The sequence below is a fragment of the Platalea leucorodia genome (genome assembly GCF_965183815.1).
Source record: "Platalea leucorodia genome assembly, chromosome: 7".
NCBI lineage: Eukaryota > Metazoa > Chordata > Aves > Pelecaniformes > Threskiornithidae > Platalea > Platalea leucorodia.
Window position 1 is genome coordinate 57,279,958 of NC_138829.1, and position 20,415 is coordinate 57,300,372.

Sequence of the window (20,415 nt, forward strand, 5' to 3'; positions counted from 1 at the left end):
ACTAAATCCTGTTTGCTGTAGTAACAAGGGGAATTTTTGCCAGCTGGTGCAGGACCAGAGCTCTGTTGCTTCCTGCAGATTTAACTTGAGGTGACTTGGCCAACACTGAGCAGATAAGGAAAAAAAAAATTGTAATTGGCACTTCTGTACGCACTAACTCCAGAGTAGTTGAAGCAAAGAGCTCTTTAAGGATTTTGGTTCCCAATCAGACAACAGTTTTGTTTGAAATGTAGCTGATATTAAATTTGTGATAACATATTCACTGGTGAAAACAAATGAAAGCATGGTGTCTCCCTTTCCCCAGCAGCATCTTAACCAACCTTTCGTAAAAAGCTTGCAAAGATGTTGTTAGGAAAAACTACACCTTGTTTACTTAGAGCAGCATGTAACTCATCACTCATGATTTTATTTAGCTTCTATGAAAAGAAAAATATTACCTGCCGCAGATGAAAGGGCTAATATTATTTCTTTAAACACTCCAAAGCAAATATACAAACAGTAAATGCTCTTTTGGCTAGATGTGCTTCACCAGATTTACACAGCATCTCTGGCTTTTCAAAACAAGCGTGCTTAAAGGCTGTTGATACTGCAACTGGCTGACTCGTGCTGAGTGGGTAATTTGCCTGATTGGTTCTTGCACTTTTCATTGGAAAAAGGTGTTTGTAAATGTTTTCAACAATTGCATAATTTAAATTCCCCTTTTCTTTTGTTGCCTATTAACTGCTTATGAATCAAATATTATTCAACAACTGTTCAGTAACACGGAGAGTTAACTGATTGCTAAACCCTCATGGGGATGTGGTCCCCTTCCCAGTAGCTGAGGTATTGCACCGAGACTTCCAGATGTTTCTCGGTGCTTGTTCCGAGTACAGCACGTGATACTGTCGTAGCCTCACGCTGGTGAAAGGGTGGGTGAATTGCCCTGGGAAGTGGTTGTTGGAAGAATGGTGGATCACAGAAGAAGGGAGCAAATGGAAGAATTCCCTTGTTGAAAGCTGGGGATTTCAGATCCATACATTTCTAGAATATTTGAAAAGCTTTTGGATTTGGAGATGTTTAACCCCCAGCATTCGGGTAAATGACCTAAACCACAATGATAGGTTATTTCCTTTAAGTGAGAGAGGTCAAAGTTTTTGGGAGAATGAAGATTAGAAAGTGAATGGAAGCAAGTGCTGCTGCTTAGGTGTTGTTACGATCAATGCTTTATAAATATTAAAAATCAGTAAAAGAAAATGAGTCAGATTTTCAGACCAGCAGTTTTTCAGGCATTGGTTTATTAGGACAGCCATAAAATGCAAGCAGAATATGAGGAAGATCTGTAAAACCTATATTGGAAAACAAACTGTTTCAAAGGACTGCAAGATGCTCATCTTCACTCTTCCCTGCAGCTTCCACAGTGCTTGCCGAAGTGCCATGCGATTCTTAAAGGCATAACTTGTCTGCAGCAGTTAATTAATGGAAAGGCAGAGGGCTGTGATTAGAATTTGCATTAGTCTGTTCTGGAGAAGGTAATTATGATTAGAGCAGACTTAGTATTAAGTCGTATTAAACCTGTTTTGTTCAGGGATTTAACACTTCATACCTTTTTCTGGAAAAGCTTTAAATGGCCACATTGCCTCAGGCAAATGTTCCTGGTTGGAAAGGCAGATGGCCGGGTCAAATGAAGTCCAAGGGATGGCCAAGGAGGTTTATACCCCAGAAGAGATGTTGTGAAATTACCCCATTGGAGATTAGTGCACTTTCTCCTACCGTGTGGGGAGAAGGGTTAATTCACACTGATGACCTTGATGGGATTGAGAAGACTTTAGGGCTGACTGATTCTCTCCTTCAGTCTTGCTGTGTTCAGGTAGATAATCTTATCTTTCAGCAGAAGTTTAATATCCCTGCAGATCATTCCCAACCTGCCTTTCCATGGTTCTTGCCTCATCAGTTGTCACCAGTTGAACAAAATCGCCCTTGGACTGTCTCTCTCCCAGTGCTGGAGCACTTGGGAGCCCCTGTACTACATTGATTTTTCTTTTTTCTTTCTGTTTCTTTTTTTTCCAGACCAGCTTCCTCAAACTGTTGGTGGATACAAGACTTGTGCTGCATCTGGAAAGATGCTCCAGGTTAGTTCAGTCCCTACGTATTTTACCTATGACCCACGAACAGCAAACTTTCTCAGAGTGGGTGAAAGAGGAGACATAGGGCAGGTGGTTCATGTTGTTCTGTTTCATAGACAGCAAAAAGTGAGTCCCTTTACTGTGTGGCTTTCTAGGGAAGGGAAGATCTGGAGGTGTGACAGTTTGCTTTTAATACTTTTCAGCCTAAAAATTTCCAGAGCATTTATCTACAAATGTGTACCCACAAGTGTCAGCACCACTGTCTGGTTGCAAACTCTGCTGTCAAGTTCCTGCCTTGAAGAATAAAACAGAACCCCCCCAAAAACTAGAGGAGAAGAGTCACCTCTGAGTTAGCAGCTGGGAAGCAGGAATAGAGTTGGGGCCTCTTCTGGAGCCCCTTGACATTCCTGGAGCTACTCTGGCAAAGGACCCAGAAAACATGGCACTTCTCAGTCTGACACCACCCTCTCACTTGGATCTGGAGGCTGCTGAGAAGAGGAGGATTCATTTAACAAGGAATTATGAGGGAATAATGTAATTGAAAGCCAGCTCTCGTAGCCTTCATGGTGAGTGCTACCGCAGTTGCTCTGTGCCAGTGCAACAGGTTTTGCAGCAGCCGCACATGGCAAAGCGCTGTCTTGCAAAACGTGTGATCAGCTTGACCCACTTTTGAGCAGGGTCAGACCTGCACTCGATCCTCAGGTGCTGATTATCTGTCTGGAGGGCTTTGTCTGTATGAGAGGCTATATGTGAGAAATCTCCCGTGGGCTTTAAAAAAAAAAAAAAAAATCACTGTATTGCCTTGTCTCTCGTGAGATAAGGAGAGGCCTGTTTCCCTATGGTGTTGATGCCCCAGGTTATCTCTTTGTCCTTCACAACTCCTTCCCACCTCAGGGTCTGTGTAGACTTCTGACATCGCATTGAAAACTTTTGGCCTCTCGCTGCCTCAGTGCTCCAGCAAGACCAACTCCGTGACAATTCAGACATTTTCTGGGTCAGTCTTTGCTTGTGCCGCCTCCTCCCAGGATGAGCAGAGTAGCACCTGTGCAAGTTGCTGTTGTGTTTGCATTGCACTCCATACCTGACTGCCAGCAGTTTTGCTGTGCCATATTGCTCTTTTCTGTGGTGAGGGGCCCAAGCCACCATTCTTAAATGGCAGGATATGCTGCCAGCTTTTGGGAGCAGGTAGAAGTGTCCTGCTGTCTGTGAAAACTCAAAGCAGCAGTTGTGCTCGCAACAGAGTGATGGTGTTCTGAAATCATACAGCTCTAAAACTGTGGAGATTCAGCTTTTGGATGAAACCTTTTAAATAGTTCTCCTATAAAACCATCTGCAGATTCACAGGAGCTGGAAGCCCTGTGTGGAGAGGAGCAGAGCAGGCTCCAGTGAGTACCCAGTGAAAACGGGCTGTAATCGAGTCAGTTCATGCTTTGTGGTTCTGCTCTTTCAGACTACAGGGCATTGGCTGTGGTGAACAAGCACTTCTTACTAAACCAGTGAATCAGGTTTAATCTGCCTCCTAAAATTCTGGGCACCCCAGTTATCTCTTTATGTAACTAATTAATTTCATATTAGGTTAAATTTCCTTGGCTGTTACTGTACTGCTCGCATTGTATCAGCAGTTACAGGCCAAGCTGACCATGGGCTCTGCAGTGTTAGGTATGAGGAGAGGGATGATCAGTGTCCCAGAAAGCTCCTGCTCAAATTGGAAATGACAGGGCGAGGATGGGAGGCAGGGGCACTCCTGTCTGTTTACCAGACTGGGGCCTCGGAGGTAGGAAGTGCCCTTAAATCTGGCATAGCTGGCAGCTCTGTTTGTATCCCCTCCGTGCTCATCTGCTGTGAGGCTCATGTGCTTCTGCTGAGCTCAGCTTCACCATCTTGTGTCTTGGTGTGGCCCCTCGGACTGTCCTGTGCCCTTCCCTGTGCTTCGTGCCTTCAGGTACCCATAGATGATAACCAAACCACTGCTTCTGTTGTCTCCTGGGGAGAGAGGCTCCAAAGCGGGTGTTCAGAAGTGCTAGGGTGGCTGACTCTTTGCTGAACATCTTTACAGGTCTGGGCTGTAGGGGAGGACGTCCACGTCCCTTAACACTAGAATGATCCATATGTGTACACCAAGAATAAACTGGCTTTCCCAATGTATCTTGTGAAAGCTTATAGCACTTGAAGGAGAGGGAAAGGCAGATCTGAGTAAAAGTAAAAAAAAAAAAATCAACAAAAAAACCCCTTCATTCACAGTTAAAGTGACCTGAACTCAGCTGTCTTCTGACGCCTGAGGAAATGTGAGTGAGAACTGTATCTTTTGTTTTCTTCCAAATTTTATCCAGGATGAGCACAACATTTTGACAGAAAAGAAAGCACGGGAATTTCAACCTGGCTGCTATCAGGAAGTACTGGAAACCCAACCTGAGCCCAGATGTCCAAATAAAAGATGCTTACCTGTGATGGAAGAGCTTCTAGAGGGCTACCTAGTGAGTAATTTAAAAAGAAAATCATATGCAGAATGACATGTTAGTTCTTATTATTGCTGCATTTGAGCTAGGGAAAACTGACAGATTAGTCATATTCTATCATAAATATCTTACTGTGCCCATGTTTACGGATTCATTATTAATATCAGGCTCTCATATACTTAAGATTCTGGGTAAAGATCCTACAAATTGTTTGCTTTTTGAGTCAGCTTGTTTGATCGGGAGATCTATTCTGCAAGAAGGAAGTGAAATGTCTGTTGCAGAGCTAAGACATAGTGTGAATAAATACTGCATTTTCTTTATGAAGGGAAAATTGAAACATCTGGTCATGAAATACATCCCATTAGCAAACTGGAACAAACTGGCTTTTCCAGCTATGTCATCACCTACAGCCCTGCTCTTTCAATCCCCTGCTGTGTCTGAAGGGCAGAGCTAGTCACCCTCAGGCCTCTTAGAAACAGGGCTGTTTGAAGTTCAGTGTCTTCTAGGAAGATGGAAGACACTGACACCATTGGAGATGTCCGTGCAAGTGTGACTGTGTCTGCCTCAGTTAGGTGCTAGCTTGCATATTGGCTTCATCAGTATAATTTATCATTTGCATTACACTAGTGTTTAAGAGATCTATCTGGAATCAAGGTTTCAATACTTTAGGCACTGAAGAGAAAAATACTGGAGATTTTTCAGACACTTGAGTAAATTAGGGTAAACTAGTCGTTGCTGATTTTTGAGCGTTTCTTTGAAAGGTAGGTTTGTAAGGAACATAAGGAAAGACCAGAACCAGTTTTTCAGCAGCCCCGTGCCCAACACAAACCAATCAATCTCTCCTCCCCCGGACCCCTAAAGTCTCCACGGGATTATGTTCCTGGGGAGTGTTTTGGCTTCTCCTGCTGCGTACCACAAATCCTATTATCTTAATGTTGTTGCCAAGTCTGAGCTGAGAGGAGACAGTGAGGACTGGGCTTATTGGAGTCTAAAAACCATGATAGTTTCTAAAATATAAACATATGTCTAGATCTATACAGAAAATAAATGACACTATATATGAGATATGAAAATATATATTTTCCTGCTAATTGAAATGTAGTTATTCTTCCTGTAAGTGCAGAAGTTTTTTAAAAAAGAAGTAATGTGCTGCAATTTATTTTCACAGAAACAAATGCACTGTTATTTTTAGCGAATAACTCGCGACGTCTACCCGCCGTGTTTCTCTTTGGGACTACATCCTCCACTGCACACTTGTGCAGCAGCTTTGCAGAGCATTTAGGGGAGCTCCTCACCTGGGCTGCTGATTCCCTGTAGCTAAAGCATTGCCTTGCAGGCAACTCTGCTGATTTACCCTCAGCTGCGGACTCAGCCCTCACAAGGTCTCGTTTATTATGCAGTTTGCCTTCCTTTTCCCACAGGCAGCGTATATATTAATTTGCGATGAGCGGACGCACGTTGGGAGGAGGCTGCGTGGACACGATGGTGGCAGACAGGCCTCCTCCAGCCCAAGGCTCGCTCTCCTCAGCCCTGTGGGGTGCAAACTCGCGTTGGCTACAAAACCCACAAAAAGACAGTCTTCTCTGACCCCCCCTTGATCTTCGTTAGGCAGGTGACCAAGGAGGTGTAACTCAGGAGGGAAAGCACCTCGTATTGTGCGGGTTTTTTCGGGGTGTGAAGATGGTGGGTGGGAGATGGTGGGTGGTTGGCGGCTCCACAACCGGTGTTTGAACAAACAGCTTTCAGCGGGTACGATCAGGAGGGTTAACGGGCCCCTTCCTCAGCTGGGGCGGGCGCCGCTTCCCCCCGCCTCCCTCCCCCCCCCCCCCCCCCCCCGCCGCCTCCGCCCCCCGCGGAGGGCGATCGGGGGCGGCTCTCGCCCCCTCCATAAAGCGGCCGCCGGGGGCCGGGCGCTGCTCGTCCCGCCGCGGCCCGGTCCCGCCGCGGCCATGCACCCCGCGCCCCGCCGCGACGGCTCGCTGGAGGCGGCGCCCTGCCCGCGGGAGGCCGCCGGCCAGGTGAGGGGTGCGGCCGGGGCGCAGGGGAGGTGCGGGCCGGGCCGGGCCGGGCCGGGCCGGGCTCGGGGCTGACCGGCCCCGGCGGCAGCGCTGCGACGCCGGGGCCGGTCCCGGCTTGCGGGAAAAACGTTGCCGCTCTGAAGCGGCGGCTCTGCCGCCTGGCTGTTGCGGTTGTGGGAGCGGTGGCTCCGGCGGGGAAGGGGAGCGCTCTGGCCCCGCGCAGCCGGGCGGCGGCGGGCGCCCCGGGGCGCTGCTGCGGCGGCGGGAGCGCTCGGTGCCGCGGGGACTGGGACGGGGCGGACCCCTGCTGCTGTTCCCGACAGAAGCGGGGGAAGAGCGGCAAAACTCAAATGCGAGCAGGTGAAATTAAGGTAGAACAAAAGTAACCTCTGGTGCATCGTTGCTTAGAAGATAGAGCGTGCGATATAGCCCAGAATAATCCACTACCGGATTATTTCATGTTACAGTGGGAGTCTGCTTAGTACATCAGATGAGATAAAATCAGTGCTTAGATGTTGGATGCCGTTATTGATACTGTACAGTTTAAAATGTCAGTAAAATTCCTTGCAACAACAAGAATGCTGACTGTAGTGGAGTGAAGTTTCACAAAAGATTGTTTTGCCGTATCCCTCAGATCTTTGGAAGCCGAATAAACTGTTCAGCACGGCTTTTGGTTTGGTGTCTGAGAACTAAATATAAGGAAAACCTTTGGTGTGGCTGAAAAACTTCCCTGTAACGGGACATCTAGTCGTGGTCACTCATAAGATCAAGTCTTCGTCCTTCCCTACTAAGTGTGTCAAAAGGACAGTGACAACGTAAGCGGCTACTTAAAGAGGGAGGAGGATACAAAATGCCTGTTGAGACTTTTTATCAAGTACAATTAATGGCAATCTGTATCAAATGTATTTTTAAAAAGATTTTTTTGGTCTTTAATTTATAGTTCTAAAATGTAGTTTCCTTTAGACAAGTATGTTTGGACAATTTTAAATCTTAGCTATCCATTAATATGAAGAATTAAGGCACAAAATATACACCCTCAAATAGCTGTCTCACAGAGAATATTCTTTGTGGAGAGGGAGAAAGGGAAGGTAATTGCTACGGGCTCCAAAAGGAGCCATCTTTAACCAGGAGACACCTAGATATCTATCTAAATAAGGGCTTTAGAGTATCCTTGTGTTTGTGTATTTTCATTAAGACTTGAGTCAGGTTGATGGGAAATCAGTTAATGATTTGCATCATTAATAAGCATCAATGCAATATTAGTTCCACACCCTCCCCTCCCCAGCTCAAATGTGTTAACATGCAAAGGAAAAGTGTCAGAGTTGATTAGAGCTGAGTTACTGATACAGAATAAAATGGAAGTGAGGGTGCAGCTGTTGGAGGAGAGGACTTATTTTTGCATTACTATTTTCTCTTGTTGTCTTGCACCAAAACGGTTGCTGCATTAATGCAGACCTGTTTTCAGTCAATTTTTTTTAATTGAAAGCCAAAGATTAATGTCGGTTTATGGTTAAAGGTGTAAGTGGTGTGCATTTGGCATTGTAGGCATCTGAATTTCTCTTCCACAACTTTTTTCAAATTCATAAGTTAGAAGTAATTTTTAGAACTTAATGTAAGAACACATTGTGTTTTGTTGTATTTTCTCCGTTGGTCTCTTAAACATACTACTTTACAAATGTTGTCACGTGATCCTGAACACAATGTTGGCTGCACTAGCAAAATACAAAATAAGAACATTAGTCTTCAATGCAGGTAGTTTGTCCTAGCTGTGCGCTTTATAATATTGCATGCAACTATGCCAAATCTCATAAGCTGATCTTAAGTCAATGATCCTGAATGTGGAATCAAGCCAACATGCTGTGTATAAGCCGTATATATAAAACAGCCTAACAGTTTTTGCCTTCAAAGACCACCACTCAACTCTATTTGTAATGGAGACTTCTTTGCATCCAGCTTCTTCTACAGCAGTATCATCTGAGTAGGATTTGGCTCGCGCAAATGGCTGTCTCTGCACTTGAGAAAATAACCAATAACGTATATGTAATTGTGGGGTTATTGGTTTTTTTTCTTCTCTGCTTGGAGTACCCTTACTCAGTGCCTGTTCCTGGCTCTTGTGATCCTGATCTGACGCTTGCTCAAATGAGCTGTGAAACCTGCAGACTGCTCAGCAGAACTTGGATTGGGCCCCATCACCCACTTTCAGCTGAGAATTTGATGTCTGGACTCAAGTTGATGGAGAGCAGTGGCTTTGCTGGATCAGAAACAGTGTGATGGACTGACACTGTTGTCCGGGCTAGTATAGTGACAACTTGTTAGAGATGAGGACCAGGTCAGAAATCCAGTAATTATATTTCCATGAGCATCAGTGGGCTTGGAGTGAGACCCCTTCCATGGGATACCACCTCTGCACCTTACAGAGCTCACAGCTAGTAACCTGCTTGAAACCTTTTTTAGAGCAGCATCAAATATCTGCTGTGTTGTAAACCACTCAATTTAAAATTAACTAACTTCATTATTTTGTTAGGCAGATTATTTTCTTAATCTGAAAGATAAATGGGAACATTTTGATAAAAGATAGGTAAAATCTGGTTTTTATCTTTAAACTTATCTGTTATAGATAGAAATACTTAACTGTACAGCATTATCCATTTTGAAGAGGTTAAAGTTGGAGAGACTGTAGAAGGGAATCAATGCAACTGCTGCATTTTGATTGCATTCTTATTTTTGCTCTTTCCATTCCCGATGAGTTGTCACCAGATAGTCATATCTTTAAAAACTCTGCCAAATCAAAAAATAATTCCAAATAGCAATAATGTGCCTCCATTGTTTCTCTCCTCTTTCTCACTGGCTCCTTCAGAAACCTCACTTTTTTTTTCTTTTTGCAAGGTTTGAAGACATATGAGACACAGCCTCTGCTTTGTATTTTTTCTGTACTTTGCATTTTCTGCATTCTTAATTGTTTCTATATTATCTCTATTTATGGCCTGGCTACATGTGGCTAAGAATATGGTCTGTGATATCCACTGATTTCAACACAGTCAGGGGTGTGATCACTAGTAATGTGCAAAACCACGTGGTCCTACAGTGTTGGTTGTATGAAAAAACTTAGTGTGTGATTTGGGTGATTATGATAAGGGTTTGGCATGTGAATTAGGGGACCTGACAGATGGAATAGCTTGGTTGTGGTTGATCAGAGTGGGACTGTCTCTATAGTCAACAGATTCTGGTCAGCACAACGCTTTAACTCCTTAGGTTTTGTCTCCTTTCTCTGTAAAAGCAATGCTTTACAGTTATGTAGCCAGAGAAAGGCAATGATTTTTTTCAGTTCTGATCTACTAAATCCTGATCCATCTTTTCCTACCTATATCCAGCAGGTTTTGGTTTATTCTCTTTACCAATGTTCATTGAATTTGCTAACAAGTATTTTGTTCAACTTATTTCTGCTGACATCTTACAGCTCCTTTCCCTCCCGCCAAAAATACCAATGCTAATTATAAACTATACTTTGAAAACATTTTCTGCATCCTAGAGAATGACTAAAGATGTCTATAAAATCATTCAGCTGAAAAAAAGAAATCTCACTATTTCATCCTCAGCTCTCACAGTTTCTATGTGTGCCTAACTTTATGCCTGTTATTGTGTAAGGATTTAATTGGCACCTTTCCTTTTGTGGTTGATTAATCAAAGCACAATATTACCCCAAGACAAACTGAAGTGTAAAACTTCATACTTTTTGCACTACTAGCCATTCAAAAAAATCTTTTTGTTTGTTTGCATTTAGTTAAATAAGTCAAATTACATGATGATTGAAGATAATAAAGAGAACGAAGACCATGCATCTGAAAGAGGAAGAACAGCCATCATTTTTTCCTTGAAGAATGAAGTTGGAGGACTTGTAAAAGCATTAAAACTCTTTCAGGTATGTAATAATCACATTGCTATAGCAGCTCTGTATTTTTAAATTATAAGGATAGTTTTGGAACGCACTAGAATTAATTACATCCATTTATTAAGCATGTCATTCCTAACCTGGATCCTACTTTGCACCCAAAATTACCCACGAAGGCAAATTTATGCCTCAGAAATTAGATGCTGGCTGGCTAAAAATCTATACAAAATGTATCATCTGCACCTACTAAAGACTGAGAGAGTTTTGTCTTTTCCCCCTCGTGAAAAGAGGATTGGCACTCATTGTTTCTACTGCATGTAAGAGGTGGGTTTGAAGCTCCTGCCGATGGCAGGCAGACACTTGGGGTGCTGACCCACACTAGGTTGAGTCCAGTGCCCTTGTCACCCTGCTTAGCCAGACTGCGGGTGACGGAGGAACTGCAACTGCACAACCGCACTCCTTCGATTGCTGGGCAGGTATTGTGCAAGCAATACGTGCAGTGCCACTGTGCTCTGTCATCTGACCCTGCGTGTCTTAGCCTGGGGTTTTCTCTGTGTTCCTGATATAAAACATATGATTAAATAATTTTTCAAATAAAAGAAAAGTGAAATTTATGCCCTGAGAACTACTGCTTTTAAATCCCTTGCTTACTTGTGAGATAATTATATGGTGACGTGATTGGCATTTTGGAGAATTTCCTCAGAGCCAGTTGCTAATCAGCTTCTTATGGGAGAGATGAAAGAAAAGGGTCTATGAATTTAAACCTCCTGACTGTGTCTTTCTGTGCTTCCTGAATGTAAATGAAATTGAAAGAACACAGGTTCTCTTTCATTTTCTTCTGAATGGGAGGCTTCTTAAAATCAAACCATTTCCCCCCCCCTCCAAGAAGCAAATTGCTACCAAGAGATCCAATTAACTAAAATAGCTTCACAAAGGTGGTGAATATTTGTTTGAAAAACAAATTTTAGTTTTTAGTCAATGCATTTGAAAACATTACTTCTTACAAAAACAGGAGAAGCATGTAAATCTGGTACACATTGAGTCACGGAAGTCCAAGAGACGAAATTCTGAGTTTGAAATCTTTGTGGACTGTGACAGTAACAGGGAACAACTGAATGAAATCTTCCAGCTCCTGAAATCCCACGTCAACATTGTCTCTGTGAACCCAACAGAGCATTTCAATGTCCAGGAAGATGGTAAGTACAAAAGGCAGTTCTGATGAAAATGCAGTTCCCAATGTGTTGGTTTGAAATCTTTTTATGGTGTCCACATCTGCATTTGTGTAGTGTTTTCAATCAGTAGCTACTAGGTTTATGCTTCTGTGTTGTGGATGAGTGTAGTTTGGTTGGTATGAGCAGGGCTGCGTTGGCTGGTGTCGCCTAGGAATACAAGCGGTTTCGGTCTGGTGCAAATTGCATGTCCGTTGTCTGTCCTCCTGTCCTTTCTCAGCACAGCGCAACCGGCATGAGTGGGAGTCCCTGCACCCGTGCAGGCCAATGCAGGACGGCACGTAGGCAAAGTCTGAATGCAGGGCTTGGCTAGGGGCTGTACACCATGATGACAGAGGTGTAATACTGACAGATCCCAGTTCAGTTCAGACACTGGTGAGAGTGGGAGGTGGATTCTGCAGTTTCCTCATGTAGCTCTTGATTTAAATTTTTTTTTACCACTTTTCATTGTAACTGGTTACTCACATTAGTGTGAAAGAGGTGCCTTTTAACTTTAGGATGCTTCATATCCTGTTTACCTTTGCTTCTAGTTAAAGAGATGCCTAAAGTTCAGGGCAGCAAAAGTTGGTCCCATGCGTTTCTCGGCCACTGTGTTTGGCACAGGCTGGTAGGCAGGGGAAGGTGAGATCTGGTGTCTCTTGGATAAAAACAGCTTATGTTAGCCCTAAGTAAGGGGCATTTCAATCTATACACTCCCCCTGTCCTTTTTAAGAAAACTGAAGAGCATCTCTGCCAAGAGCTTGGTTATAAACTCTCTTGGGCTAAAAAAACCTCAATTAGTGGCAAAACTGTAATGATGCATCTCTCTGAGGCTGCAGGGCTGAAATTGCCTCCTTCTTGTCTTCTTCCCTTCCATCCTCTCAGCAAAGCTGGATGCTTCTGAGGTGCGTAACCACAGAACAACCTTTATTTCCTGTGGTCAGTAAAGCAGAACGGGAGGGCTCAAACCTGCTCTCTCTCTGCCCAGGGACCACAGTCAAATCGCTCCTCTGCTCCTTTGCACACTTTGTACCCTAGAAGATTCACAGCAGTGTGCACAAGGAGGCCTTGTCTCAGTGGGAGCCTCTAGATACTACTCTAACATTAACAGCACTAACAGTTAAGGGACACAGAAAACCCGTATTAACTGTTTCCTCCCCTGGACACTTTGGAGCTGGCTGTGCTCTGTAGGCAGACTGTGGCAGTGACAGAGGAGGAAGTGTGAGCTGTAGGCTGGTGCCAGATAGGCAGTAGACTCCCTTGTCTTATTCGTGACCCTTTTAATTTATAGATTTCGCTTGTAACCGCCATAGCCATACTTGAAAGTAGCATTTCCTCCCTCAGCATGCTCAGCGTTATTAATAACTTTGTGGATTCCATGCGATCCCTAGACATGGAGAATGTTCCCTGGTTTCCGAAGAAGATCTCAGATTTGGATAAGTGTGCAAACCGAGTGCTGATGTACGGGTCCGATTTGGATGCTGACCATCCAGTAAGTATCTTTTCCCCTGCTATGCTCAATCCTTAGTGAAAATGTACTTTGTGGAGCTTACTTTAAAAAAAATTGCAGCTTTTCCTCCTCCCTCTCCTTCCCCTCAATGGTGCCTCTGTGGGTTCTAGCACCTTCTCTTGAGAGTTTCATGTCATCTTCCTAGTTCAGGCAAGTCTGTCACTGAATTCAGCTCCTGTGCCTTTCTACAAGGCTTACTCGTGTGAGGACTCCAGGTCTAGGCCCTGAGTGGTCGCATACAAATTTAAAAAAAACCAACCAAACAAAAAAACCCAACAAAACAACCCAAAACAAAAACCAAAAGCTGTTGTGAGGCAGGCTTGGTTCCTCCTCTTTCTTTCTTTCTTTCTTCCTTAATATAAATGGAGCAAACAAATTGGTACTTGGGCAGTGCAAATGAGCAATTTGTCCTGTAATTTAGAATAATCAAGCAAGTAACAAAATTTGTATAAATACTGATATGACTAAAATGAATCCTTGTCTACTGAATATATAGTTGCATTCATAAAACCGCTGATCCTTTCTTTGAATTGGAGTATTTGCTTAGTTCAGTTATTAAACATTTCAGACTACAGTTATGAGGTTCCTGCCCTGTCCTCTCATTCTTACACAGCATACTTCTATATTTCCCAACTGAAGAAATTTCAAGTGTCTCATTTTAAATTAATTAGTTTACTACAGTTTGGAAACTCATTTAACTTTGTTTTTCCCCTTCCTCCTCCCCCAGGGTTTCAAAGACAATGTCTATCGCAAGAGGCGAAAGTATTTTGCAGACCTGGCTATGAACTACAAACAGTAAGCTCGACTTCTTCCAGAATAAGCCTTCTGGGTGCTTTGAAATAATAGCAGAGTGGACTGGCAGGGGCTCACGTTCCCTGGGCTCAGATCTCGCTGAGACGTGCTTGGCTCAGGAATCAGAGCTGGAGGGATAAAACGAAGGGAGACGTAAGACAAGATTAAAAGATCTAGGCCATCTTACAGCTCCCTGGGCCTCTGATCGGTCTGAGGATCAGCTCGTGGTTGCTCGGCCATTATGGCACCTGCGGCAGCGCTGATCCTCAGATGGGCAGCGATGCCAGCGTGGGCTTCCTGCAGTGTGGTGCACTGGGACTCTGCGGTCCCTTCCCACTTCTCTGGAAATGGGTGCAACAAAGGAAGAGGGTGGACAGTGCGTGTTGCACAGCTGCCTGTGGCAGGACATACTGACTTGACTAGGGCAGACCGGTCTCTGCGAAGGAGAGGGAGGGGAGGCAAAACCCAATATATGGCCCATTGACCACTGAGTGTAAGCTCTCTGGGCAAATGGTAATACTTGAGTTTTCTTTCCTGCCTCAGACTAGTGCATGTGATGTGTAGATAAGACTTTTTCTGTGAAAAGAAACTTGAAGAGCTTCTGTCTTCAGAGATGCTGCTTGGGGGAGGGAGCTCTTAAAGCAGTAAGAGTTTCATAGCCCAGTGCTGTAAATTCTTTCTAAACGTGATTTTCACGTTGCTGCTGCCTGCTTGAATTTAGATGCCAAGTTCCTCAATTGGAAATAACCTATAAATGGTGGGTATCTAGAGCTCTATTGCACTCTGTATTAATGCAACTGGTTACCACAGCACAGAGCCGGTTGCTGTTAATGTGTTGTTAACAGAGATTCCCTTGGGAAAGCATCTGCCATGCCGGTTACCTGGCTGGTAGTGGAAGCTCAGCGTAACACTCCCGTTGCTTTCGGTGGGCTTTAGGTCACACCCTTGCTATCATCCACTTTAATCAAGATCCTGAGGGCTAAATAGGAGAGGTGGACTACAGTTAATATGTTCAGACAGACGCTTGTCTCCTCTGCATAGAAGCACGATTTTTACTTAATGTGTCTATTTAGCTACTTCCACACATTGTGTTATTAATTTAGGGAATTCTTTTTTTCTAAAACAAATCAAAAAGGTAATGGAACGTAATTGTAGACAGGGAAGTCCTACAGGGAAAGGGATGTGTTCTCAGCTCCTGAAGCCGTAAAGGTTTTGCAGGTATTTTAAATTTTGCTCTCTGCATTAAACACCTAAGAAACTGTTTACAGGACCGAAGCTTTCGGGCTCCAGTGAGGTCAATACAAAGATTCCTGTTAGTTGATTTAGGTGTAAAAGAGAGCAAGCCCTTTCACTAAAGGCTCTCCAGGGCAGGGACCAGATCTCACTGTGTATTTGACAGTGCCTAATGCAATGGGGTCTTAACCCCGATCGGATGTCACAGCCATATAAATGTTAAATAACAATAGTAAGTAGATGAGTCATCTGTTATTAGCCATTTACCAAGGAATGTCCTTTCTTCCTCTTCTCTTTGTAGTGGTGACCCGATTCCCAAGATTGAATTCACTGAGGAGGAGATCAAGACTTGGGGGACTGTGTACCGAGAGCTTAACAAGCTTTACCCAACTCATGCCTGCAGAGAGTACCTTAAAAACTTACCCTTGCTCACCAAATACTGTGGGTACAGGGAAGACAATATCCCCCAGCTGGAAGATGTGTCCCACTTCCTGAAAGGTAATGTACTAATTTTCTTACACAAAAAGGAACTAAGGTCCGTTGCAAATCACACTGCTATTATATGGGCATGGAGAAACATCCTTGGTCACTTTTTTGCTTGTATTCATTCTGGTCCTTTAAGAGGCCCTTTGGCCATCAATGTTTTAATGTATTGTGTCTTGAATATATACAAACAGTGACATTTGTGGGGCAATGCTACCTCTGAAGACACTATTAGGACTGGCTGAAGAGATACCTAGCTGTATTACATTGGCTCTAGGTGTGAAATCATAGGAAATCCAGCTATACAGAGGTAGGGGCGTCTTTACTAGATATTGGTCATTCTCAAGATTAGGCCTAATTTTTCTAATTGTGCCTAATTTTCCCACATGCTCTTAGGCCAAGGTAGTGCTGTGACTTTTACCCCAGTTGTAGCAGGAAAGGTGACAACGTTGTGCAATTCTACACTAAACCAATGTACAATTTCTCTGTTCCTTTTCAGAGCGCACAGGTTTCACCATTCGCCCTGTTGCTGGATATCTATCGCCCAGAGACTTCTTGGCAGGATTAGCATTCAGAGTTTTTCACTGCACTCAGTATGTTAGACACAGCTCGGACCCTCTCTATACACCAGAGCCGTGAGTCATTTAATCTTGGGGTAGAATTTGAGGGAGGGAGTTTTGAATCTCACTGCCTAGAGTCAAGCTACTTAAAAGCTTTTCAAGAACACCAGCAAGAAAACTTATTTTTTAAGGTGCTGGAGACTCAGCCTTCACGCTGAATGTAATGAAGTTTTAGCATGCTCAGGTGCCACCTTCATAAGTACAGGATTTTCAAAAGTACAGCATGTTATTGGAGAGCTCTTACTGATGTCATTGTGTGCAGAGTTTGTTTAATATTCAATTGCCTCATAAATGTGGAGCTCAGATCTTAATTTTAGACAGCTTCACTTGAAAATCTGAGTTTATATACTTATGTAGAGCTGGTATGACCTACTCAATTGCTTTCAGCTGAATATGATTGACACTTTTCTGTCTTTTGGATATTAAATAGTTTAATGCAAGACATTGTATCTCTTCAGTGGTGCTGCTTTTTCACTCTACCACAAAGACAGATTGTGAGATTTCTTGTTTTGTTTCTTTTTGCAGTGATACCTGTCATGAGCTCCTAGGCCATGTCCCTCTTTTGGCTGAACCCAGTTTTGCTCAGTTCTCCCAGGAAATTGGTCTTGCATCACTTGGGGCATCAGATGAGGCTGTCCAAAAACTGGCAACAGTGAGTGTTTCAGTGCCTGGTGATCCTATTGAAAGCTTTGTGCTTTACGAGGCTGATCCCACTCCACTGAATAAATTTGGAGCTTCACATCAACATTAACCACACCAGCTGCTAGACCTATGTGTTTCACTGGTTCTTGGCTTTTAGAGCATATAACAATTTTCCATGCTAGGAAAAAGTACGTTTTAAGGTTGATATGATTGGTGTTTTTCTTCGCTTGGCTGTCAAGTAAGGGTGCAACTTCTGGTGGTAGATCACTTCTTCCAGAATGAAATTCTATGGTCTATTTCTTCGCAACAAAATCTTTTTACTTCTGGGAATGTGATGCAATGATTTTAAGAGTAATCTGTTTCTTTAATGTGTAGAATGAATTGAAATGATATGGTGTTTTCACTGAACGTGGTGAGCACTAGCATTAGATACTTTTCAGCCAAGAAATTCAAATAATATCAATTATTCTTATTTCCTTGATTTGAATTTCTGAATGTTTTGGCAAAAATATTTTAAGATGAAAATTAAATTTAGATGAAAAATAATTGATGCCAGAAATTGTGAAAGAACTGGTTTGCTGATTCTTCCCCCCCTGGTGTAGCGAGTGGTAAAATTTCTACTACCTTCAGTGGGAGCAGAATTAAGCCATCTATGAAAATAGTGTTCCTCCCCATATGCCTGCAGAAATCCTGAAATCCAGCAAACTAAACATCTTTCATTTTACAGGCCACTAAGCAAATAAGGAACAAACTGTAGTGGGCTGATGTTTTCACTCACAGAGATCCTCTCTATCTGGTGTTTCTTTTAAGCTGAAGCTGTCATGACAGTATTTCTCAAAACAGATTTATGTTTCCATGTTCCTATTGACATTAACACCTTCCAGCCTATTTGGGTGATCTATAATGTCAATCTTTCTTATGAGAAACATGCAATCTTGTGGTTCTTTACCCTTCCATTCTGGCTTCGCTCCTCTTTAAATACCTGAAAAGGATAACCAAGTGATGACTGTCTGATATTTGCAACCGTTTGACACTACCTACAAATCGAAATGCCCCCATCTAGTTCACCACAGTATGTTTGCTGAAGGCTGAATTATTTTACTCCTTTCTCTGTTTCAGTGCTACTTCTTCACTGTAGAGTTTGGCTTGTGCAAGCAAGAGGGACAGCTACGAGTTTATGGGGCTGGCCTGCTCTCTTCAATTAGTGAGCTCAAGGTAGGAATATCTACTGCTTATTTACCTCTTTTCTTTGTTTGTACGTGATTATTATTGTCACTGTTTTGCCCTGTTTTTTATGAAGTATAGTTCTAAAAATCCTTCTTTTGAAGACTCCTAGATATCTATGAGACTTTAAGCAAATTCACTGGACAGTGGCAATAATCACTGGACAGTCTGCTTCTGGGTGTATGCTGAGCAGCTCCCCTCTCTTTCGCAGGAAGCATTAGATGACTGGTATTTCTTAATGTTAGGTTCCGATAACTATTTTCAGAATAAAGCTCTGCTGGTTTAACCAGATTCTGAAAATATTGCTCTTGTTTACACATGAGCCTTGTGTCTGAGGAGTCCCTTTTTTGACCCAGATTGGCAGAATGTGACTATTCAGAGTTATGCCGTTTGTTAAGCTTTAACCACTGTTCATCTGCAGATAAAAATTTTAAGAAGCAATACACTAAATATGGTCTCACTTAATCTTTTTTTATTCACTCTACCTCATGTCATCTTCCTTGTGGATTATTTGGGTGGTGATGTTCCTCTGACACATGATAACCCATTATGTTACCAGCACTCACTCTCTGGCAGTGCCAAAGTCAAGCCTTTTGATCCAAAGGTCACCTGCAAGCAAGAATGCCTCATTACAACTTTCCAGGAGGTTTACTTTGTTTCTGAAAGTTTTGAAGAAGCAAAGGAAAAGATGAGGTACAGATTTTCTTCCTTGTTTTATAAAAGCGGGTTTGATTTCATGCATCTCTCAGTAGCAGCACCAAACCCTTATATTCTTACCACAGTTTTATAATTATCTTTCATGGGTTTGGAAAGCTGAGGTTAGTATTTGCTTGGTCTTCCATGTACTGGGTGGGAAAGACGATGAGCTATGTAACAACTATTTTTAAGAAAGTCGTTTAGAAAAGTGGTTATTGATACTGACTACATACAGAGGATACATTTGTTTTGTTTATAACTCCCTCTCTTTTTTACTTGAATAGAGAGTTTGCAAAAACCATCAAGCGCCCATTTGGCGTGAAGTACAATCCATATACTCAAAGTGTGCAGATCCTGAAAGACATGAAGAGCATCGCCAGCGTGGTGAATGAGCTACGTCATGAGCTGGACATTGTCAGCGATGCCCTCAGCAAGATGGGCAAGCAGCTGGAAGTTTAACACCCCTGTCAGCAGTGTGGTGCACTCGGCAACTCTTTTCTTTTCCCTACTGATTTCTTTCTAGGCATGTAATGTGTTGTATGCAGAACTCTCTCCTTTACAAATGGAAGAGTGAATGGCCCATAAGGATAATTGCTTTATCTTGTTCCTCTGTATAAAGTCCCTTACAGAATGTATTCCTCCATCCCCCTTGGATAAAAAAGGCCTGGAGTTGCCTTTGAGAAGCTGGTGGGAGAATAGAGAAATTGCTAGACTGGAGCAAAAGTGTAGTCTGTGGATCAGGGCTGGGACCAGATGCTGCAGAAGGTGGCTTATGAGGCAATAATGGAAAAATTTGCCACAGGGAAATGTCCGTTTCTGACTGTAGTAGTCTATGCTACTAATTTTATAGCATTGCAGACTTTATAGCATAGAAGCTATAGTAATCAGTGTTTCTAGGTCTGTGCTACTAAGTTTAAAACTTGAACGATTACAACACAGGCATCAGGACACAAATAGCTGGAGGTTCACCATGATAAAACTGAGGGGTCAAATCTTCCTTTCAAAGGGATCGTTCTTGTCCCCAAAGAATTTCAAATGTGCTGTTTGGTGTGCTTCTAGTATAAGGCAGAGATACAGAGCTGTTGCATGAAATCCTACTTCTGTTTCTTTTAAGCGATTGCTATCGGCTCAGAGAGTCAGGATTTTTGTTGCTGTCCTTGACGTTGCACCTGAGGGAAGACCTTTCCTTACAGAAATATCATTTGCCTTTTTCCTGATTGAATTAATTTAGCAAAAAATATAGCATGCCATCAGGTACTGACTTAGCACAAAGCCTAAAACCGTTTCCAAATTACAATTTAATATTCAAAATAGTTTCATCGGTTCTAAAATAACACCAAAGTTTAAAATAACATCCATAGTGCATAGTCTAGTCTGGCTTTTTGCAAGATTAAGTATCCTATTGATTGCTCGGTCACTTTATTGACCTGCACAAACTGCACAAAGATACATTTTGTTTCTTCATTACTAGGCCTGAACACCTTTGTTCCCTATCAAGCAAATGATACCTTTCCATTTCATAGGAATTCTGTGGCTATGAAT

The 20,415-nt window shown here is 42.9% G+C and overlaps 1 protein-coding gene across 1 annotated transcript; it reads left to right on the top strand.

Annotated features, from left to right (window-relative positions):
• Nucleotides 1-6,507: 6,507 nt before the first annotated feature.
• TPH1 (tryptophan hydroxylase 1) lies at nucleotides 6,508-20,142 on the top strand (the record flags this gene model as incomplete). The annotated part of the gene is made up of 11 exons (XM_082317405.1): nucleotides 6,508-6,576; nucleotides 10,358-10,495; nucleotides 11,478-11,661; nucleotides 13,065-13,165; nucleotides 13,911-13,978; nucleotides 15,510-15,706; nucleotides 16,191-16,326; nucleotides 16,837-16,963; nucleotides 18,073-18,168; nucleotides 18,737-18,870; nucleotides 19,158-20,142. 11 exons carry the CDS (start codon nucleotides 6,508-6,510, stop codon nucleotides 19,330-19,332), a joined length of 1,425 nt encoding a protein of 474 aa, XP_082173531.1. The 3' UTR covers nucleotides 19,333-20,142.
• Nucleotides 20,143-20,415: the final 273 nt, after the last annotated feature.